Below are 23,383 nucleotides of genomic sequence, written 5' to 3'. Positions count from 1 at the left end.
CTGTGCTCTTCTTGGCATGTGGTGGAGAGCTGAGCCCCTGCTCCCTTGGGGGGAGCCCCCAGCCTCTCCTCAGGCTTGGATTTGTAAGCTCCCTGTACTGGCAAGGAGGGGTGCTCCAATCGCAGTTTAACCCTGCATGCTTTAGGATGTTCTATGCATGTGTGGCTGGGGGAGGGGGGGTGGCCTTTCCCTCTGTGCCTCGATGTCTTCCTGGAGCTTTGCCACCTTACCCTGCCTGGAGCCACCCATCCCATTGGGTATGGACCCTGGGAGCCCATGAATCTCCAGTCCCTGCTGGGTGGTGGCTTTGTCCCCTCCTGCAGCTGCCTGTGTGTGTTCTCTTTGCTGCTGATCACACCTGGCAGGGGTACAGCCATTCTGACCCTGCAGCCCCCAGCCCCCCATGGTGGCTCTGGAAACTGGTTGCCCCTTCCCTGCGGCAGAGGGGAAGATGCTGAAAACCTCTGGCTGTGCCCCATAGCCCCTTGGGGGGCTGGCGCAGGGGATGGTGGATTATCCTAGAGACCTTCCCTTCTAGGCCTGGGTGGAGGGTGCAGATCCCCCCCTTTCTTCCCCTGCACCTCCATCCTTTCATACACCCCTGCACGTGTTTCTCTCCTCCCACCCTCCCTGCAGGTGCCCCTGGTCACCCTGGCGAGTACCCAGCACCACAGCATGCAGTTCCCCATCAGTGCTGTGCTCGGCACCCTCCTGCCCCCTGAGATCCCTCCTGGGCTTTGCCCCTATGGAGGACCCAAGCCTAAAAACTTCAGTGTGGCTGTGCTTTGGCTTTAGGACCCTCCCTGTGCCGTTTTCTGCAGTGGTGATTACATGCAGCTCTTGCTGCTGCTTTCTCTCCCTGTAACTTGTTGGTTAACTTGCTGGCTCCTCTGGTGGGTGTAGGAGAGCTTGCCCTGGTGCCAAGCAGCAACACTTTGGTCTGGTGCAACAGGTACCTTTGGGAAACCATCTGGTGAGGCACAGGGGTGCAGGACAGGTCACCTGCCCTGCTGAGCATCACTGGGGAAGCAATCCCTTTGCAGCTCTGACACGTCACACTGACCCTCTGCCAGGCATGAGCTAGTCCTGGCTGGAGAGCCACATAGCTCTCAAGCTTGGAAAGGTGACCTGGAGGTGAAGTGGCAGCTGAGGGGGGCTGAATCTGCCCTTGCTGGCAGCACCCACTGGGCGGGCAGCTGCAGGAGCATTGGTGTGGTGCTGAAGATGCGGACGCAGCAGCTCAGCTTGGAGCCTTGCAGGGCAGCGGCCAGGCTGGCCTGCCTGCTTTTCCAGAACATGCCAAATTATTCATGCACTTTTCCAGCACGATGTGGGAGGGCCCTCGCCCCTTAGGCTTTCATTTGAAGCATGAAGGAGCTGGGGTGCTGCCACTGGCCCAGCACTCCCTGTGTAGGCCGGGGTCCCGTGCCGGCATGATGTCTCATCTCTAGGCAGCCGCTGTCTCCTAGAGACTAGAGCTTCACCACCGTGTGGTAAAACCTCCCCAGCATTATTCTTTCCTGGAATTTGCAATGCATGAGGGAGATGGGCTCATTTTATATTTTTTTCTAGAAGTAGGTGACATATGCCTGTGTGAGCGCTGGGAATGGGTGTGCTCTAGGCGCGGGAGCTGAGCTTCCCTAGCAGTCCCCCGCCTGGCTGCCATCTCTTTCTAAGAAACTCATCCACCCCAGAGCTTCTCTGCACCACTTGAGCTCCTAAGGGCTTGGGGATGGACAAGCTTTTTTGGTAATGAGTTTGGTGTGGTTGGCCAGGTATGTTGTTCCCATCTTTGTAGTTGTAGCCTGGCACACGTAGCTGGTGCATTTTGGTAGGGCTAGAGAAAATGTGTGAGCATCTCAGCTGCCTGGCCCGGAGCCCATGGCATCGCTCCTGAGTGAGGGTGGTTTGAGGAGGCAAGCATTGGATCTTGGCCACAGTCAACAAGAGCTGCTGGCCTTAGAAGGGAGATGAGCTGGTCCTGGCACTGCAGGTCAGAGTGGGCACAGTACCGAGGACAGCCAAGGGGGCTGGGGTGGAGCGCGGGAAGGAGTGGAGGCTCTTCTTCATCCAGCTCCAGTTGACTAGGTAATAGGGCTAAAAATAACTGGTGATTCAGGCCTGTATATCTGCTGGGTAACCGTATAATTATAACCAGCAGCCTCTGCAGTTCGGCTTCCCAGTGTAAATAGGGATGATGCATGGAAGGGAAGGAGGAGAAACACGAGCAACTGGGACTGGGATGCAGCTCTGTGGGGAGGCGAGTCTTTGCTGAGTTCCTTGCTGAAAAGTTCAATGCGTTACCTCCACTGGAGCTGCTCTTTTTACTGGTCCTGCCCAAAACGTGAAGCAGCTGCTGTTCTGGCCATAGGAACATCAACTTCTCTTCTTCAGGAACATAGCCTCATCCTGCCTGTTCTCCTCCCACTGAACGCCAGGCCTTTAGCCCTGATTTCATTTGTTTGGCTGCCTGGAAAGCTGCAATTCAGTTAGCACATGAGATGGGCTGCAGCTCATCTATATTGCTCCGTTCTTCATCTGCTTAATCACATTTGACCTGGATAAAATCCCTCTCCCACCCCAGATAGGCCAGATAACACTATGTGGCTCTGGTTATGTCCCTAAGGACAGTTTCCAGCTGCAGGTGCACACTGGCTACTCTACCTGTCCCCCTGGTTTGTCAGGGGAGAGGGATGGTCACCAGTTCTCTGGGGACCTTGCTGTTCCCTACAGTGGGGGCTTTCTCCTTCCCAATCCCTGTGAATATGCAGTCTTGTGTTGGCCTGGCCAAGAGGACCTGGGGTGTCTGCAAAGCCCTAGTGTGCATCCCCAGCCCAACACACGCGGGGATGTTGCTCCATGGGATGCACACCCGTTTGTCCCTGACCTGTTCTCCTCATGATGACTTCCATTTTGATCCAGGCATCTCTGACGCCGCGAGGACACTGCCTCTCAGGGACCCTGCCAGTGTTATGCCCCACCTGAGCAAGCATCTTCTGCCCTTTGCTTTTGCCCAGCCAAGATTTTGGCTGGCCTCACCTACCTGCTGGAAGAGCAGCGCCGCGTTGTGCTATCCTTGGGCAGCTCCCTCCATGCGATACCCAAGAATGTCTCTTTTTTTTCCTCTAAGGCTGTTTTCTGTGTCCTTCATTCATCAGATGTTAATTTATTTTATTTTTTTGGGGAGGGGCGAGTAGGTGTAATGGCAGGTCCATCTTTTTGACAGCCGGGGAGAGCGAGGCTGCCTGTCAGATGGTGAATTTAAACAGAGGCAGCTGTTGCCATGGTGACGCCAAGTTGCATCCTGTTGCTGTGGCAACCAAAGTTAAAAAACTGATGTTAAGGCAGGAAAATCACATGATGTAGTTCTTTTTTGTTCAAAAAAAAAAAAAAAAAAAGAGAGGAGAGAGATTTGATTTTGAGTTTTAAGTGTAGGGTGAGGTGGGGGAGAAGGAGATATTTCTCCATGGAGCTATTTGCACGTGGCAGGCAGGCATCCTGCATCCCTACGGGAACAGCACCAGCGTAGGCAGCTCTGCTCTGACCGGCTTCTGCATGGCACTGCCTTTTGGTTTAGCCCCTGACAGACATCAGCCCGCCACATTTTGTAGTTATAAGCAGCAACATTTATGGCTGCAGATAGCCAGTGGCCGGAGCATGGCCATGCAGAAAGATCTAGGCAGACTGAGCATCTTGCCTTGGTGCTCCCTCCAGGGTGTGCAGATACACAAGCACAACCTCAAGCCTGAGTTCTGCTCTGTGTGATGGGCTTTATCTGCTGGGGGAAGATCCCTTATGTCCTCACGGAGATGTTGCAGGGCTAGGGAACCCCAGGGTTAAATTAGGACCACTCATGGTCTTTGACCCATTTATCATTTTGGGCTCCTCTTGGAGAGGAGGTGCTCACTTTCTTGCAGGGGTCTGGAGCTCAGAGAAGGGGGGTCGTGGTTTCCTAGGGATGGGAACGTTGAAGAGGTGGGTCTTTTTTCCTGCTAGGCCACGTCTGTGTGGGGCAGGCATCAGTGGTGGGGTTGGGACCAATAAGATGAAGTGCACAGATGTAGGAACTGAAGCTTCTTTTCACTGATACCTGGGAAGCAGGGAAACCCCCTCAGTGCAGCAGGTCCTGCGGGGAAGCCTAATGAGCAGTGGGAAATGGAGACTTAAGTTTCTAGTAGATGTTGGAGCTGGGCTGGGTGAGGAAGGCAGCACGAGGGGTTAAATTGTTCCTGCCCTTTTCCCTGGCCCTCTGAGGTAGGCTTCCCCAAGAGCCCTTTTGGAGATGCCCAGGTGGTCTCACTCTTCTGGCTTTTCTGCACCTTCCCCACCTGCCTGCCCAGGATGAGACAGAAGGCATGGTCACTGAAGTGGAGAGATGGAGGGGTCTCTCTGCAGCTCCTGGCCCATGTCTGCATCCAGGGAGGGATTTATTTGGCACCCAGTCTTTTGGAGAGGTTGCATCAATGTGCCATCAAAACTATAAATCTATCTTTAGGGCCTAGGATGGGGCATGTTCCCAGTGTTAGCAATATAGATGTTCTGGGTGGCCTGCTTGTGGCTCCCAATTGGCAACAGAGGTGGAGAAGGGGGGGGTCACAGCTGGAAGAAATGATCCACCAGTGGCTGGACATCTCCCTGCAGCTCTGCCAGACACTCCAAAGAGCTCCAGCTCCAGTCATGGGGTTATCTACAGTGCCTGCTCCAGTGGGCTTGGGTCTGGGGAGAGGTCCACATGGCTTGGGGGCACCTGCCGCACCTCAAACGCACTGGGAGGGAAGTGTGGAGCTGCAGGTGTGGCATGCACTGGGATTGGCCGAGTTGCTAGGGAAACAAGTCAATGGTGCAGGGGAGAGAGTGTTGGGTAAAGGGGATAAATCAATAAGAAAACCTATTTTTATCGGCTCCCTAATGATCCTCCAGGAGAAGCCAGATGAAGGAGGAGGGGAAGGCCGGAGGGAGATGGGCTTTCATTACTGGGCTTGGAGGGAGGAGAGTGCTACTCTGTGTTTCAGGTGGCTGGAAGGTTGTGTAGTTAGATATATAATGAGAGAGGAAACAAAGGAGTGACAGAGCATTGTCCTGTGGGCTCCAGCCCCAAGCTGGGAGGATGCATGCTTGGCAAAAGTGAAATGTGTAGATAAAATTTCCCCCAGTTCAGCCAGATGTTCCTGCTGTCCATTGAGGAGGGTATTCTTACCCTTGCCATTGCAAAACTTGATACAGCTGGAGCTACTGGGGTTTGTTTCCATGGGGTTGATGCCTTGCAGCTCTTTCCCAGCTCCAGATGTGATAACCCAGGCTCTGGTCCTTGCAAAACTGGGCTACTGGGGTTTGGAGAGTTGCTTTTGGCTGTGACCTCATGCTTAGGTCGCTGCTTAGGCAGCAGTTGCCTGTTTCCCTTAGACTTGATATCTGCCAAACCATGTACCACATGCTCACTGGAGGTGGAGCAATGATGTTGTCTCATGCTGGGGCTGTGACAGATGTTAGAACCAGCAAGGAAATACAGTTGGTCCATTAGAGGTGGTCCTGAGCCCCTCAGCAACTGCCAGGCAGGGCTCTCCCACTGCTGGCTTTGGAGAATTATTTTTTTTTCCCCCACCTGGGTGTTTTCCCCTTGGGACTAGCAGCCACAGGAGGGAGGAGGCAGTGGTAGATGCCCAGTGGTGGGGAGGAGTACAGGATGCTTGGTGGGGTAGATGCCCTGGGACCCAGAGATGGACTCACCGTGCAGTTCCCACACTTCTCATCTAGGCAAATGTGCCTGGCGCCTGGGGAGCTAGCTGCACTGCCCCACTAACATGCTGTTTTCTTTTGAGCCTGTGCTAATTGCTCGCAGACTTTCAGGAAAATGAAACAAAGGGACCCCAAATAGGCCAGTGGCTTGGGGCCAAGCGCGGCAGTCTGTGTATCAGCTGAAGTGTGCGGCTAGAGGTGGGAAGCAGGGAAAGTAAGTGGCTTTTGCAGGACTTGTGCAATGAAATCCTCACTTGTATTAAGAGGTCTGGGCCTGCATCAGTGAGCTTTGCAGCAGTCTCTCTTTTGGTTTGCCCTAACTTATAAACCATTAATTTCACTGAGTGGCCTTTTAAATGCCTTGGCTAAATCCTTCCTGGCTCTTCCTCCTACCAGGCTAAATAAATCCCATCTCCTGCAGGCTCTCCTTGACTGCCCCTCCTGGACAGCCCTCTGGAGACCTGCTCTGATGCCCAGCCCCACTTCCAATTGCCGATGTGCCACAGTGTAAACAGGATCACTGCTGCTGGGGTTGCTGCTACCAGGGTCACTTCATGGTTTACAGTTTCCCATACTTATGGCCAGCACTGGGATGTCTTCTCTTGAACGCAGGCTCAGGGCCGCTGTTTTAAAGATTCTGGCTGTGGTCAGTGGCTTCAATGGGCAAAAAGCAAGGTTGCAAAAGAGAAAATTATCCCTTTTCCTGGGGCAGTGGCATGGGGATTTGGCACCTCCTGCCCTGAGAGGTGCGAACCTGAAGCTGATGGGTCTGGAGAAGCCCAGTGTGGTGGGAAAGAGCTCAGCTAAGGTGCTGCTCCCTGTGCCAGCTTGGGATGGTGGGAGTATGGGTGATTTCTTTATAAGCAAATCCATCCCAGATCGGATCACATACCATTTCCACAGACATGAGACTTGGGATGGTGGCAGTCCCATCCTAGGGTGGCTGCTGATGCCAGTGGTGAGAGTAATATAGCTTGGGTTTTTTGGCATGGAAGAAGTGGAAAAGGGGTATGCTGCCTGTTGATGAATCTCCCCTCATTTTGTTATTGAGAATGATACAGCTTTTATTGCAAAGATGTAAAGATGGATGGGAAGCCAGAAAGATGTGGCCGTTCTGTTGTTTGAAATTGCTTTGTTTTTAGGGCTTGGCAGTGGGCCAGGCAGGAGGAGGGAGCTGCATGCCCCCACATTGCTCCTTGGCAGATCCTCTGAATCAAAAGGCAGGAGGGAGCTGAGTTTGGGATGCTTTTCTGGGAATCAGCCTGCCCTTTCCTCTGCCTCCCTTTCCCACTCGCTCAGGTCCTCAGATGCCAACTCCCAGAGAAGGGTGTGCAAGCCCTAGACATGGCTGTAGGATTTAGGGTCCAGCCAGATCCACGTGTTAAGGTGCTGCTACTCCTTGCAGTCTCGTGAAGTATGGCTAAGCTGAGATGTCTCCTTAGGGAGTTTCCACGCTGCCTGAATTGAAGCTCATACCCAGACACCATCAGTGTCTTGAGTTGTGAATGCCCAGCCTGGTGCTCCGCAGCTCTCAGCACTGCCTGGTCTCACCCTGCAGCATGCTTGGCAAGAGACCCTTGGTTCGCAGGGCAAGACCACCTTGGCAACGCCGGGCACGGAGTGGGCTGATTCAGGTCAGATCCACAGGACCTGCTAGGGAAGCTCTGTCCTCCTTGGGTTGTGCAGATGATTCCTCCCACAGGGATGCTTTAGAACCAGAGCTGCTGATAGCCTGTGACTTGCCCTCCTCGCCTTCCCCAAAGCTCCATCTCCTGCTGCTTCGTGGTGGAATAGAGAAGGCTGGTAAGAAGACCGTGGCATGCAGGGACATGCTGGCCATGGCCACTACCATGCTATGCCAGGGAGAACTTCCCTGACACTGCCAGGAACCATGCCAAACCCTTTTCAACATGAAGCCGTGTCTGGTCAGAGCCTGGCTGTTCACCTTCATACTTGTGTCCATCTTCTGGACTCTCACCACAAACTGCATCTTTCTCCCAAGAATGTTCACAGTCCCCACAAAGCTTAATGTCCCATGAACTTGGGAAGGAGGTGATAAGGCTCAGCAAGCAAGGCTTAATGAGGAAGGTCTTAGGGACTCTTGGTTCTCTTGTCACCCCTCTCGCTTCCAAACAGCATCAAGGTGGGCTTCACCCTCCTAGCTGGGAGCAGTAGGAGGCGAAACCTAGGCTGTGTGTATGCATGTTCCTGTGGGCAAAGTGGTGGTGGTGGCTAAATGAAGGGTGGGCAGGGGTGGGCTGGGGACGTCATCTACCTCTTCTTTGCTCCTTAACTCACTCCACTCCCTTTGAGTACATGATCCTGGCAACCATCATTGCCAACTGCATCGTACTAGCCCTTGAGCAGCACCTCCCCGAGGATGACAAGACACCCATGTCACGGAGATTAGTAAGTACCCGCATCTGTCCTTCTCCAACTTGCGCCAGGGTGTATGGCGGGGGAGCAGGGTCATCACCAAGGGGAGCCAACCTGTTCTACTAGCCAATTTCTTCTGGTTTCGGGGTGATAAGGTAGGAGGTTTCCTCTGGGACCAGCTCCTCCAGTGTTCCTGGGGCTGCTGTCACATACTCCTCCATGGAAAGTATTCAGGAAGGTTTAAGCCCCTTAAAAAATGGGACAGGGAAGGAGGACTGGGCAACTTGGGTGGGTCATAGTCACCCTCTTTTTATTTCCAAGGTTGATGCTGGATGAGGAAAGGCTGAGAAAGCTCCCAAAGGAGAAGATGGGGCTGGGGAAGGTGGAATGGGACATGAGTTGAGTAAATGTGAAATGGCTGGTGCTGTCTGCCTTCTCTCCATCTCTCACCATGTCACCGGTTCCCCTCTGGCAGGAGAAGACGGAGCCCTACTTCATTGGTATTTTCTGCTTCGAGGCTGGGATTAAGATCGTGGCTCTGGGGTTTGTTTTCCACAAGGGCTCGTACCTGCGCAATGGCTGGAATGTCATGGACTTCATTGTGGTCCTCAGTGGGTGAGTCAGGGGTGTGGGGCTGTTGGTGGGGTTGGGAAGCCGGGCACTGGGGCTGGTGGGGACGCAAGCTCCAGGATGTGGTCCAAGGCCCTGGTTTGCTGCTGTTGTTGTTTCTTCATCCCAAAGAGGGAGGGGAGGATGGTTGCCTGTGCTGGAGGCTCCTGAGTTGGCTTTGCTGTGGGCAGCTGATAGAGAGACATGGTTCCCCATCAGATGAGGAGGGCTGGCTCTGAGGGCATCATGTCTAGCTTTCCTCAGGTGGTGGCCTGGCATCTGTCACCCTTCCAGCCATGGGACAAGGTGAGGACAAGGTAGGAGCATGGCCTGATAAGCAACTGCATGTAATCTGGGAGAGGTTTTGGTCAAACCTTACATGAAGAGGGAGAAAATCTCTTCTCCTCTTGCCTTCCCAAGCACTTTGAGCCTTGGCCTGGTGCTGGGGGTTTGGGAATGAGGTCTGGGTGGGGCCATGTTCCCAGGTGATGCTCGCTCAGTGTCCCAGTGTGCAGCAGTGATGCTGGGGGTGGTAGCACACAGAGCTTCACGGGTGCTGGTTGTGTCACTGGTGGTGTCATTGCCAGGGACGTGGCCCAGATATGAGTCCTGCTTGCGGTGTGATGAGCTGTGCTGGTGACACAGAAACAAGTAGAGGCATTTGGGCTTGAGTTAGACAACAGTAATATTCATCTTGAGCAGAAGCCCTCCAGGGTGACTCCTCTGGGCCCCTTGCAGTATGGAGGGGGCAGGTGGGTGCCTGCAGCCACCTAGGGATGCGAATGATTACCTTCCGAGGAGCTAGTTTGCTGCATACAGATGGTGCCTGTGGATCTCTGAGCACTTCATGGGCTCTGGGAGGTGCAGAGCAGCTGCAGGGATGTCTGGGAAACTAAGGCATAGGAGCCAGGCAAGATACCTGGGTTCTCTACCAAGTGCCAAGTTTGCTGCACAGTCCTTGGTTTCTAGGGTGGTAGCACCATGTGAGACATGACACCTGTCTAGGTGTTTGGAGGAGGAAGGGGGATGCTGAGCCTGGTGTTGCAGATGTGGTGATGGGTGCTCCTTGTCCATAGCGGAGAGGTGCAGGTTGGGACTGTGCTTGAGAGTAGGCTTGAGGAGAACATGACAGAGAACATTTTGACTCCCTTGGTCCAGTGCGGACCTGGATGGCTTTGCTGGGGAGTGGGACCATGTCTGCCTGTGAAGGCAGGATGTCTTGGTGTGCTGATGGTGGGGTGATGCTTCTCAGTGGGTAGCAAACTGGCTGCCTATGGGTGGTGCAGCCATCACACAAGATGCAGCTGGCTTTGCTGCATCTGCAGAGTGACTGTCAGGGGGAGGCTCCTGAGGACCAGGCAGGTTTGCTGCTGTGGGGAGAGCAACCAGACACAGCTCCTGGGCTGGGCAAAGCTGGTAAAATCTCTGGGAACAGTGTGGGGCATGTCACCCTTGTTAGCAACAAAAGGGGATGTTCTGCCCTCACTGCACACCTGCGGTGCTGGGCTGGGTGTGAGGAAAGTGATTGGATGGTTGGGAAATGCCCATTGGCCATCTCCTGGTCCAGGCATCCGTTGGAGCCTGGGCCAAGGGGAAGCACTGGGCTGCTACAGACCTCTCCCTGCCCTCCCCACAGCTCTGGGCGAGCTGACTGTAACTGAGCTGGTGCTGAGTCAGCGTTCAGCAATTACTCACTCGCAAAAGCCTCACCAGCTCCTTTCGGTGCTGTGCTGGGCCCTGTGCCAGGGAATCAGTTGTCCATGTAGGTCTGTTAGCACTGCGCCAGCCACCCTGCCAGGAGGTGCCCAGGTCCCCCTGATACTGCCAGTTACAGGGGGCAGCCTTCTGGGGTCTGTTTCACTATCACCCCCTTCATATCCTAATGTTTTGCCAGAAGGATGAAACCCTCTCCAAGAAATGCCCAGTTACCTGCTGGCTTTGCCCCAGCAGTGCTGGTGCCTGCTGGCATGGGCTCACCAGCCTTTTGGGGCAAATTTTGTTGTATGATGGGTAAAGTAGGCAACCCACAAGTTTTCACCCTGGGCCAGTTTTGGGGAGGATCGGGTCACTGGGGAATCATCTGTATGAGGTCATGGGCTCCTCTGGGCTATTCAGCTCTTGCTTTTGTTGTGCGGTGCTGACAAAGCTGCTGTTCTTCAGTGCCATGATTGTGCCTCCCTTGCAAGAAACTCTTGTGTGTCTGATCTGCTGAATTATTGGCAGATTTCTTCAGCAAATAATCCTTGGCTGGCAAATGACTTGAAAAGAGCTTGTGGGAGAGGGTTTGCATTTGGTGGTTCATGCTGTGTCAGTTGTGTAAGGCAGGTGGTGAAGTCTGCACAGGGGATGTGTGCGGGTGACCAGTGGGTTCAGGATCATCTTTGTGGACTAAAACTTTATGTTTGATTAATATGGGAATGTCTGTTCAGGGACTATCAAGCTTGGGAGAGTTAAGTGATTGGGATCTTGTTGTGACTTAGCAAGAGGCAGTGGCTGTGGTGCAGGGGATGTTGCAAGCATCTGAAGTATAGTGTAGTGCTTGCCTTGGGATGTGCTGACAGTTAGGGATGCTAATGCATCCCACGATGATGGACCAGAGGATATCCATATGAGCAGGACCCACACACCCCAGGATCCATCGTTAATGGACCCAGAGGGACCCAGCATCATGCTTGCTGGGCCTTGTCCCCCCAAGAGTGTCAGAGGGTATTATTTTTCCTTTCTGCACTTATTTTTTGTCACATGTCTGATGTGAGAGGTGCTTAATGCAGGCAGCATCATGGCCTGCATTGACACTGTGTTGGGGTTTCCACGAGCAGTGGGATATCCTGGGCATGTAAATTAGCCAAATGAGGGGTGACTGCTGTGAGCAGGTTCTTGGGACCCCGTGCAGGAATAGATGGCACTGGCTTGGGTTCAACTGGTGTTTGCTTCTTGTGTCAATAAATCCAGATTTTTGCATCTCAGTGGAAATCAACACACACCTAAAACTCCCTGATGCTAAACCTTCCATTGGAGAACTAAAAGTCCCATTTGTAAACCTGCTCTGTTTATAACCTGTGGTTTCCAAATCATCATCGCTGCCTGAAAAAACAGCCTGTTCTCCCCAGCTAAAAATATTTGTGTTCAAAAACATGCATAAAATACCTTCACTCTTTTTGAGGCAGAGCCGGGGAGGGCAGTGTCTGTTTCCCCTGGGGTTTGGGGATGCTTGCCTTGCCCATGCATGAACCAGAGCTGGCCAGGCCAGGTGCTGAAGCTGGACTCATGACCTGCTCAATGCAGCATGTCCTGGACCAAAAAGGGGAAAACTGCTCAGAAATAGTCAGATAGGGCAGTGGGAGCTTGGAAACCTCTTAACTGGTGGTCCTAAGTGGGTGAAGTTGAAGGAGCTTCAGCCATTAGCAGCTAAAGCATCAATCAGCTCCCTGGTCCCCAGGTGCCATTAGTGTAATGAACAGAGAATGAGGACCCTACAGCAGCCTGCCTTGTCCTACACCATATTTAAAGATGCTCATGGAAAAAGAAGGGTTAAACTGCCTCTGCAAGTATCCAGGTGGGTGTGTGCTTCACACACTCCAATGCCTGAGCATCATAGCACCAAGTTCGCTTTTTTATAGCAGTTGCAGCGGTAAGACAATAATTCGTTATGTGAGAGGTGAAGGGATGGGGGAACGCTTCTCACAATGGGAAAAAATCAAAATGTAGATCAAAAGGCCCTTGTGAAGTTGTGCTGCTCAGAAGTCAAGGAAGCAGCCACTGTAAAACCAGTATAAATATACCAGGGTCACTAAAAGGAAGAGCTGGCATCAGGGTTTTTTTGAGGGTTTAATAATAGCTGCTACACCTGGATGCCTTTTGTGAAGCCCTTGGGCACTGTGGTTTTCATTAAGGGGTTTTGTGGGGTGGAGCATGGCCAAGGGAAGGCAGGAATGAGTGATCACAGGTGGTGCCTGCTGTGCCCTTAGCAAACGCAGAGCTGACTGGACGGGTACCAGCCTGTGCCAGCAGAGGAAAGCCTGGCCCTCCAAGTCCGGACAGCTGGCCCAAAAACCTACAAATGCAAGTGGCAGTCATGAGTCCAGCCTCTCTGTCTGACGTCCCAGCGAAATCCTGTGCATACCCGTGCCCTCGTTTTCTGCTGTGGCTGGAGTGAAGCAGGAGAGAGTGCTTACTAGGAGGCTGCTTCCCTCCATGCTGCAGGGTTGCAATGTGAGCATGGGGACAGAAGAGCAGTTTGGCTTGTTGTTTGTTGTGGTGCTGCCTGGATTTTTAGATGACTGTCCTGGAAAGTGCCTTGATGCCCTTTTTGCAATTCCCCTGAGCTCCCCCATGGCAGAGGCAAAGAAGATTTGCCCTCTGGTAGTTAGTGCACCTTGTGCAACCCAAGTTCTGTGTGTCTTAGGTGGGGTCGTCTTTTTATCTTGGTGGATTAGAGATGGAGCAGAGGTCCTTGAACAGGCACTGGCATCAGCTCTGTGCAGGAATATTCATATGCTGCATCCCCTTGTGGTTTGGGGTGCTGGCCCACAGCAGTGTGCCTGGCACCCCGTGCGTGTGCAAGAGCACATACATGTACATGTGCACACCTGGGCTTGGAAAAGGCTCTTCTCCCAGTGCTGACACATATTTTCCTACTCGAGGGAGTACAGTGCACCACCAGGCAAGGAAGCTTGGGGGAGTGGGTATGAGGCTTGAAGAACAAGTGTTAAATAGGAGCACAAGTGGAGCATTCTGACGTGATTATTCTGCTGGAGCCTGTACTGTTACAAGGAGTGTAGTCCAATAGGATAAACCAGTAAAGAGACAACCCTGACTCTAAAAGAGGAGCAATGCTTTGATCACACCCAAAACCTTTTTTCCTCTTTCCTTCATTTCCTTTCATAAATGGTGTTGGTTTCCAACCTGATGTCTGCCCCATCTCCCACCTCTTTCCTTCCAGGACAATTAGTAGAATGTTTGGTCTTTCGTTAGGATGAATAATTAATTCCCCAGCTTTGTGAATGATTCATGTGCCATATGCCACGGTAACGGGATGTGCCTGACATTGGCACCTTGTACGAAGGACAGCGCTACTTCCCCAGCCCAGTGAGGGGACGGGGTGTGCGATGAGGGGAAAGACTTTACTGTGCTGAAAATGGGTGGAGGGGATGACATGGGGAGACCTCTGGGCAGGCAGATCCACAGCTCTGGCTCTGGGGAGACAGGCATCCCACCTTGCCCCGGCACAGGATCCAGCTTTGTGCTGCTCATGTGCTTGGCCCTGTCCTTCTCAGCTCATCTTCCTCAGAGGTTGGTTTCCTGCAGCAGTTTGTTGTGCTGTGGAGTAAGTCAGTCCTTCCACAGGCTGCTGGTCCCTGGGGGCACTGCCTTCCCTCCCAGGCACCCCTCCACCCTGTGCGGTCCCCAGAGGCTCCTTCTACACCCCAGCATCCTTCCTACAGAGCTCCTGGGCTGAAGTGAAGCCCTTGGCCTCCCATGGGGGCAAAGCAATGGGCCAAACTGCAGAGTCCCTGTGCACCATTAGTTTGCGCTGCCATAGATCTTGCTCCAGGAAAGCTGTTAAAAGTGGGGTAAAAGTCTGGCTCAGGTGAAGAGGAAAGGGGTTATTTTCCACCACATCCTCATGTGGGGAGGAGGTGTCACCCAGGCTTGGGTGGGTATCCCTGGAGTCTCACACTTCTCCTTTGGCATGAGTTCAGATGGGTCCTGCTGTGGTACACAGTTGCCAGCACTATGTTTCTCTTGTGGGGCCAGCTTTCCAGCCTCCTGGCAATGACTTTAGATTTCCACCAGGTCCTGTATATGCAAACGCAGTTTCACCAGCATCTCTCCCTGTCAAATCCTGCATCCGCTGAGAGGTGTCACAGGGGCCAGAGGCAGGAAGGAGGTGTGGGGTTTGGCCAGCTCACAGGGTGCAGAGGGGATGCTCCTTCATGCACCAAATCCTGAGGGCTTCTCCAGGAAGAGGTAGCCTTGGGGGGTCATTTTGTACCCCAGATCAAAGGCTGGTGAAGGCAGTTTTTGTCATTCATCCTCACCACACCTTGCAGGGAGTCATCGATGCTCCATCCAGGGCTCTTGAAGCTGCTGTGAAAGATGGGATCAGCGGCTTTGCAGCAGTGCAATCCACTTGTGTCATGGCCCCAAAACCTAGAAAGAGCAAGCAAAGATGATGGAGGCTTTGAGGTTGCTCTGAACTCTGCTGAGGGCAGGACTTAGACCTGGTGTCCCTGTCCCTTGGCATCCCCAAAACAGGACCACTTCATTCTGCTTGGGTATCCTCAGGGTGGATGTCCCAGTCCAGCTGGCCTTGCCTTGAGCAGGGTTAGGACCCTAAAGCTTAGAGTACATCCTGCTACTCATGATGCTGTCTGCAGAGAGGAAGGGATTATTCAGCAGCAGAAAAGGGCAGGAATGGGGTAAATTCATCAGGTAACTTACTTTCCATCAGCCGTTTGACCAGTGTATTAATTATGAAGTAGTCTCCCTCGTAAAGTCAGGTGGCAGTGCAAGCCTTCAGGGGCCTTTCCACTTAATTATAAATATTAATTTGTGCGTCAGCCAGCCAGCCAGCACCCTCCCTGCCCCAGATTTTGAGCTGAGATTAGTCTGTCTCAGCCGATCTCCCTGTTCCTCCACCCAGCCCACCCTGCAGCTGCCCTTTGCTGGGACAGCTTGTCTGCATGTGCCTCTGCAGCAGTCCCTGATGGAAATGGTCAAGGGATGCAATCAAGGGTTGATCTGATTATTTGGGGGTTCAGCCTTTTCTTGTGGTCCCTGGTGTGAAGTCCTTTGCAGCACACCCGGAGCTGTGTGTGTTGCCCCTAAGGGCTGAGGCTTCAGAGTTGCTGGTGCCGCTCCTTACGGGAAGATCGTGATTGGAGCAGGTGCAATGCACAGCCCCTGGCATGGCCAGCAGAGGCACAGAGGGTGCTGTAATGTGTGGTAGTGCCCAAATCTGGTGCTGGCTCTGTGCTAGTGAAAGAGCTTTGTGTAGGCAGTGTCTTTGAGCATAGCTCATGGTTTACTCTGCTAAGTCCCATAGAGCAGAGAGTAATTTTAAATGTGATTTATCCCATTTTCTTTTCCTCCCCTGGGAAGAGAAATCCATAGGTGCAGGTCTTCAGCCGGAGGCAAGGGTGTGTGCGCTGCTCAGCTGCTGCAAGCTGGAGCAGTGCCTGAGGGCTGAGCAATGCAGCCAGCCCAAAGCCTGCAGGTGCAGTTGGCCTAGTGGGAGCTCACTCCAGAACCCATAAATAAAAAAAATAGTCATCCTGGTTGCAAACACAAAGCATTGCATTGCATTCCCGCGCCCCCCCCCCGCGTGTTTTTGTCTGCCAGTGGTTGCTCACTATTCAATTATACTTTCGGGGATTTGCATATATTTCCCATCCTGCCTCCTCTCTCATTTGCATTCTTCCAATAGCTCCTCTTTTCTCCACCTGAAGTGTCTCTTCCCCCTTTCCTCTGAAGTAAAACTAACCCCTTTGCCTGGATGACCTATAAAAACGCCTTCACTTTTTTCCCTTCTTTTTTCTCTAGTACGTATGATGAAAAGCATGAGATCATTGGGATTTTTATAGCCCAATCTGGCAGCTTTTTCAAATAACTTGGATGGTGAGATGTAATTTTAGTTTGGGTCCTTGCCTAAAAATAAAGAATAATTATTAGCACATCAGACGTAGATATTGTAAATGATCGAAAAAGGTTTAAATTGTTCTACAGATACCGGAGCTTCTGCCCTGTGTCAGCACAAAGGTCTGTCCCAGCCCAAATCTCACCTCTGTGCTGTGCATCCAGAGGAGCTACAAGAAGCCTTAAGATATGTCAATAAATAAATAAGAAATGGGTTGTGCTGGGTGATATGGGTGGCACTCTGGAAAAAAACCCACCCCAAACAACAAACAATCCCCCCAAAAGCATGCATATAGGGTTAATAAGCGATTAACAGGTGAGATGCTGAAGTCCAAAGCAGGAGGGTGTGGTTTGAGCATTGTATTTATTGTTAGCTGCTCAGTCCCTGAGATGCCTTGGGGATCTGGGATGGATGGGTTTGCTGGGAGCAGCTCCAGGAATGTGCGCTCCCACTGCATCCACCTTCACCAGGAGCTGTGGTTGTGCTTGCAAAAGGATGCGCACGCACCTGTTTCATAGTGGTAGGTCATTGGTCAGGAGACACATCTGGAGTGCAACCACCTCACTCTGGTGATCTGTCCAAACCTGCTTCTGAAAGAGCTCATGATGTCCCTTGTCCGCCAGCAAGGACAAGGAGCATGTCACCTTGTTACAGAGGAGTCCCATTCTTAGCAGCTAATTTAGAGCGCTGGGAAGTAGTGCCCTGAACCTTGCCTGGAGGCTCAGTGCGACAGATCCCAAGCCCTTCAAACAAATCTGGGTTAGTGAAGGACTTTGCCGCCAGGGCACTCTTCTCCCCTCTGCAGTGCTGGACCAGTAGTGCCCCAGGTGATGGGCCTGCCCTGGGGAGAAGAGATGTCATAGGGCTGGGAGCTGTGAGGGCTCCACCTCTATCACTCTGCCTGGCTGTGTAGGACTATGGCTCATGTTGCTCTGTGGTGGTAGGAGAGAGCTGTCAATCCTGCTCTGCTGCCACGAGCCTTCTAGCTGGGCTTGTATTCGTGAGCCCTTGGAAGAAGGGTTGGAGCCTGTGTCCAGCCCAGGAGTATCCCTGGCCTGGAGATGCTCAGTCCTGGCTGGAGTTAGTGCATGGGCTGCAGGTGCCTTTTTCCCACCCCTTTGGGAGGCTGGTTGGAGCCCAGGTGTTGGAACATGCAGAGCAAAAGCTGAAGGAGGGTCTCGGGGTCTCCTGCACGGTGTTGGGTGCTGCGTGTCCTTTATGCTGGCATTTTGGGGAGTGCTGGGTTACCCTGCTCTCACTGGCAGGTTGTGTGAAAAAGATGAAAGCACTTGTGCTCTCTACCACATGCTGTGGAGTGGCCGTGCTTTATCATACTTACTGATATTGATCTTACAACCAATTTAACAATGCAGCTCTCCCAAGTCTTTGGGAGCTCCTGACTTAATTAAGTCCCTTTTCTGCTCTCCCATTAACCCTGTGGGTAGTGGGGGCTGGTCACAGGCTGGGACATGGGGGAAAGGGAAAGTGCTATCAAGGGTAAAAGATCCTGTATATATCAGGATAAGCAGCCTGATACATGGGGCCTTGTGGGCAATGCTGGAGTAATGCATCCCAGCTGCTGCTGGGGCCAGGCTTTCCAGCTGACCCTTTGTGCTGAGGCAGGAAGGAACAGGAGGCTAGGAAAAGGAGTTGAAACAACCCGGTTTGCTGATGTGAGAGCATTTCTGCTGTCAGGGTATCCTAGGAAACCCAGCCATCTTTCTGGAGGGCTAGGTTAGTACCTGCTGTACCTCAGGGAGAGAGGGAGAGAACGTGCTAATTGCTCAGCGCACCAGAGAGCTGCTCTGGCCTGTAATTAGATGAATTAGTGGAACAATGACCCAATTTCCCTCAGTTTTTAGATTACTGCAAACAACTCTGAGGTTGCTGCCTCCTTCTGTCCTGCTCTCCTCCCCATCCCCTCCTCTCCCATCCCCTACTCTCCCATTCCCTACTCCTCTACTGCAGCCCTCCCTGATCCTCCTTGGCCAGCACCTGGGGACTGAGCCCAGATGGGAGAGGAGGCCACGAGCTCTGGCACTGCTGACTGTGTTCCTGTAGCTCTGCCCAAGCTGCAGTGTCTCCATCCTTCCAGCAGGTTCAGGGGCTCTGAGTATTTCCACTGCTGGACTTGGTGTGCACCAGCTTGCTTCTGCCCCAGTTTGTTTTCCAGAGATGGTCTTGAAAAAACTCTCGTATGTTAAAAGAAAACCTCTGGAGTTCTTCCTGTGCCTGCCGATTGCCTTCCAAGGTCATCAAACTTTCATTACTATAGATTTTTGAATGCGTGTGAGGTTTTCATCTTCTCAGCAATCCCAGAGGTGGAACATTGAGTTAAGGAAGCTCCATGTGTGGAAAATGCCAGAGCAGCTGACAGATGAGGGTGCTGTCAGGGGAGCATGGGCGACCATCAGGGGAGCAACACCCATCTCTGGTGTACTGCCTACCCTGGGATGGAGTTTAAAGCCATGCTGCTGTGATGAGCTCGCCACTGGCAGTGTTGAAACCCCAGAGTGTGATTTCATGGCATGGGTGATGGCCAGCACTGTGGTTTAGAGCTGTCCCCAGCCATCCTGGTATGTGGGGGGTATTGAAAAGGAGCTGCCAGGGCTAGGTGGCCCCTGAGTGGCTTTGGCTGGCCATAGTGTCCCATGAGCTTTGGTGCCAGCATCAAACAGGGCTCACTGTGTGAGAACATGGCTCTTGGCACCACCAGGGTGGCCAAGTTCTTTGCTCGTGCTAACTCCTTCTCTCTCCCTGTCTGCCTGCAGCATCCTCGCCACCGCTGGGACACACTTCAACACCCATGTGGACCTGCGGACGCTGCGGGCCGTGCGTGTGCTCAGACCTCTGAAGCTTGTCTCAGGCATTCCCAGTAAGTTGGATGCTCCTGGTCCTTCTGTGGTGTCCGCATCCATTCCTGATGTCCTTCAGCACGAGAAGGGTCCTCGTGTCACCTCAAGAGATGTAGGGTGAAATCAGGGAACAGCAGAAGAAACCTCCCTAGGTAGTGGGAACTCTAGGATGGCAGCATTTGGTGTCCCCGGGTGGCATTTTCCCCTGCCCAGCCTACTCCGTGCTGGCACAAGGCTGAGCTCAGCAGCTCGCCGGGGCCTTCCAGCAGCTCCGCTTCCCTGGCCAGAAGGCGGTGGGTGGATCCTTTCAGGACTGAGGTTTATTCAGGGGACATTTCGAATTTTTTGCAAGATTTCATCTGCTGGCACGGGGATAAATAAAGAAACTAGGCTGCTGCCAGCACCGGTCCTCCCATCCCTCCTGCCTTGGACACTGTTGAGGCAGTGTGCTGGACCCATGCTATGGGACAATAAGGGAGGCAGAGCTGCAACGGCCAGGTCCCACCAAGTCCAGAGCGGGGACCAGATCCAGAAACCAGCCACCATGGAGCCTTGTTCTGCAGCCCGTCCCTCCCCACTCCCGTGGCACTGTGCTTTCGTCTGTGGTCCTCAGTCCTCCATGCTATGCTGGCTTCTTTGCATCTGCTTGCTGTTCGTCTCTTGCCAGAGGTGGTATGAATGTGTCTCAGGCGGGGGGTTTGCATGACCATGCTGAGCTGTTCCCTTTCTTTCTCCTTCTAGGCTTGCAGATTGTGCTGAAATCCATCATGAAGGCCATGGTGCCTCTCCTCCAGATTGGCTTGCTGCTCTTTTTTGCTATCCTCATGTTTGCCATCATTGGCCTGGAGTTCTACAGTGGGAAGCTGCACCGAGCCTGCTACACAAACAATTCAGGTGGGGAGAAGGGCTCTGCACTCGCTTTACATCCCATGGGTGGAAAACAGCTGGGATGAATGCATGTTGCTATCATGGAAAGCCTAGGGCTGAGAAGATCCTTTGTTTCATGCACACAGGGCATCACCCAGTTGTGTTCAGGTTGCCCCAGTTTCTTATGGGAGCAGTTTGTGTGCAGCCAGGGCTAGTCTCAGCAGGGTTCCCTGCTCTGCCCCAAACCCATCTGTGTTCAGGCTCTTCTCCTTGCCTGTCCCCTGCTTCTCTCTTACTTCTGCCTCCTTTGGCTCTCTAACGTGTGCTTTCAGGTGAACTAGAGGAGCTGGACCCCCCCCATCCATGCGGGGTGCAGGGTTGCCCTCCAGGCTATGAATGCCGGGAGTGGATTGGTCCCAATGACGGGATCACGCAGTTCGACAACATCCTCTTTGCTGTGTTGACCGTCTTCCAGTGCATCACCATGGAAGGGTGGACCACAGTCCTGTACAATGTGAGTAGTGCTGCTTGTGTTTCTCTGGGCAGTCGGTTATAGGGATGGGGAGCTGGAGATGGCATTTCTATGTGCTGGAAACCTGTAAGATCCTGAGTTCCCTTTGTGATGGGGATGGGGTTGGTCCTTCCCATTTGGAAAGGAGATGGGGGATAGAGAGGTGTGTGTTACATGTCTCTGGGTAGAGGGAGTAATAAGGGTTTGGTCCCCATCTCTGGACTGGTTGTACAACCCACTGCAAGAGTGAAACCTTGTGGACATGGGCTGCAGCAAGCCTCCTGTTTGAGGACTGTCCCTGGGAAGGTATCTTTCCTTCCCTCCTCCTCCTCCTCCTGTGCTCCCCAGGGCAGCTCCTGGGGATGTGATTTCTGGGCACTGCACATCTGCTCTCGCTGTAGACCAGGTGGTAGACGTGCCTGCATTCCCGGTTGCCTTGGAAAGCACTGGAACTGGGCTTGGGCACCCTCCCTGGGGCAGAGGCAGTGTTTTGGTGTCTGGCAGTGAGCTGAGGTCTTTGGTATTCATGCTGCAAATATTTGTCGGTGCTGAAGGGGATGACTGGGATAGGTTCCTGTGGTTTGCAGCTGCTTGAAGTTGCCAATGCCCAATCCATTAGGGTGTCCAGGGAGCAACTTCGGGGCAAAGCTGGAAGCAGGAAAAAAGCTACAGGCGATTACAAAGTGCAGTATCATTGTGGGTGACTGGCCATATACAAATGCCGTAGTTTGTGGGCTAGAAGCAACCATGCCAGTTGTGTTCCCAGCCTAATTTCAGCATCAATTTTGGCATCATTGCACTGGGCATGTCTTGTGGTGGGGAAACATGGTTTGATAGTTACTTTATCATCAGCAGAAAGGCTGGCTTTTCACCCTAGGCAACTGCACTGCCAATGTTGGGGTCCCCCTCCTGCTCAATCTATCGTGGCATCCTTTGGGGGGTACAGGATGGTGTGTGCAGGCAGATAGATTGCAAAACCTAGACTGGGATAGAAAGGGAAGAGTTCATGGCAAGGGTTTGACCTTACCGTGAGAATTTGGTTTTTCTCTTCCTAAAGGAGATGATGGTGTCAGGATCTTGCTGCTTCTGGAGTGGAATTAGGCAGGATTGAACCACATGGGTGTTCAGGATGATAAAAGACCACTTTTTGGCTGCTTTTGGTGTATCAATGGGATTAGAGACTTAGCTACAGTACCTATTGCCCAGGCATAACTGATTATAGCATGAAAGGGGATTTCTACTCCCTGGTGTTTGGTTCCCCTGCTTTTAACATGCTAGGCAGCTGCTGCCCACTCACACTGCCCTATGACAACCTGTGCATGCCCAGCACTGCCTGCGGCTGGTGCCACCAACCTGCCCTGCACCTTGTTTCATGTGTTAATGACTGTCTGCAAAGGCCGGGGGCTGCTTTCATCAGTGCTCTCCATGTCACCTCCTCCTCATCCTTTGGCACCTGAAGCAATTAGCAGCAGCACTCCCTGTGCTAGAGCCCCAGCTGTCGCGTGCGAGGAGCCTGTGAGCTACATGGACAGGCAATTTGTGGTGCGATTGACCTTGGGGGTTTTTACTGGCAGTTGCTGAGGAAGTCTGGTGACCTTCCGTTTGGGATGTCCTTACTGGGAAAGCTGAAGCCACTCCATTCGGTGTCTGGGATTTGCTGATCCACCATCTGGATCTTATTGGAAGGCAGGGATGGAAGATGTTGCTGACAGCACTGAAAACCATGCTCTGCAGGACATACCCTACAGGATCCCGTTTACCACCACAACTGCTAAATAAGGGGCTCCCTAGGACATTTGGGGGGGCCCACAGCCCTGGGATCCAAATAACATTCCCAGTACCAACTGCACTTCCAGGCAAACATGCTCCGTCATGGCCAGGACTATAAAGTGCCTCCTTTTCCCACTCCTCTGCAAAGAAGCAGCTATTACTTACGTGTAATGGAAAGGATAAGGGACCTTCCTGGGCTTTTAATTGCATAAGGATTGTGTCCTTGGTATAATAAAATGCTGCTGATTCACTTTGGGAGGTGGTGAGGGACAGACACTGTTCCCAGCACTGTTGGGTTGTGCCTCCTGCCCTCCATGGGGACACAAGCTCTCTTGCCTCTGGGTTGCAAAGGCTACGGATGGTCAGTCCTTTTGCTGCTTGGAGGCAGCAAAATGGGCCTTTGCTTTTTTTTTTTTAAATAGAGCAATGGGGGATGCACAAGGGGGATGTGGTGCCTGGGGGATGCAGGGATGGAAAGCCACCGGGAGGCTCTGCTGTCACCTTCATTGCTCGGAGCAGCAAACCAGAGCAGGCTCCCACTGCTAGCCAGCATGGACCTTGCCCAGCACATGCACCAGGTTTGGGGGGATCAGTGCGGGACTCTGTTTTCCCACTGGATTAAAGTGATGGGAGGCAGCATCCTTGCAGGTTAACACCACACAGGAGAGTAAGATAGCAGGAAAACCACTTTAGCAGGCTCTCAAAGAAATTGCTTACTATAGTATTCCCCTGTGTTGCTATATCGTGATTTTAAGATCCGTTTTTCCACAGTTTTACCAAGTCTAGAAGCATGGCTCCTGGAATTTGTAGATAGCATCATGAAAAGCTAATTGGCCCCATGTTCCTTTCCACGTGTGTTATTTCATGGATATGCTTGCCTTCAGCCTTGTTTTCATCAGCCTTGCCTGCTGTATTGCTAGGTAGAAATCACACTATGGGTAAAAAAAAGAGAAAAAGCCTCAAATTGTGGGGTTTTATGGCTTTTCCAACTCCCATCCCTGGGAGCCTGAAGGACTAATT

General features: G+C 52.6%; 1 protein-coding gene across 1 annotated transcript in view; it reads left to right on the top strand.

The window, feature by feature from the left end:
* The window catches only part of LOC104407368 (voltage-dependent R-type calcium channel subunit alpha-1E-like), a gene marked incomplete at its 3' end in the record, with an annotated part of 20,912 nt that extends 316 nt beyond the window's left edge, over positions 1-20,596 (top strand). The window contains exons 2-6 of the mRNA XM_010016635.1: positions 8,040-8,145; positions 8,588-8,727; positions 19,132-19,235; positions 19,957-20,109; positions 20,415-20,596. Of these exons, the coding sequence (XP_010014937.1) occupies positions 8,040-8,145; positions 8,588-8,727; positions 19,132-19,235; positions 19,957-20,109; positions 20,415-20,596 (685 nt within the window). The remainder of the gene's footprint in view (positions 1-8,039; positions 8,146-8,587; positions 8,728-19,131; positions 19,236-19,956; positions 20,110-20,414) is intronic.
* Between the last annotated feature and the right edge of the window lie 2,787 nt (positions 20,597-23,383).

This window comes from Nestor notabilis, unplaced genomic scaffold (assembly GCF_000696875.1).
Source record: "Nestor notabilis isolate BGI_N333 unplaced genomic scaffold, ASM69687v1 scaffold21860, whole genome shotgun sequence".
NCBI lineage: Eukaryota > Metazoa > Chordata > Aves > Psittaciformes > Psittacidae > Nestor > Nestor notabilis.
The sequence above is the reverse complement of the archived record's forward strand: the minus strand, read 5'-3'. Positions and strand labels throughout refer to the sequence as shown.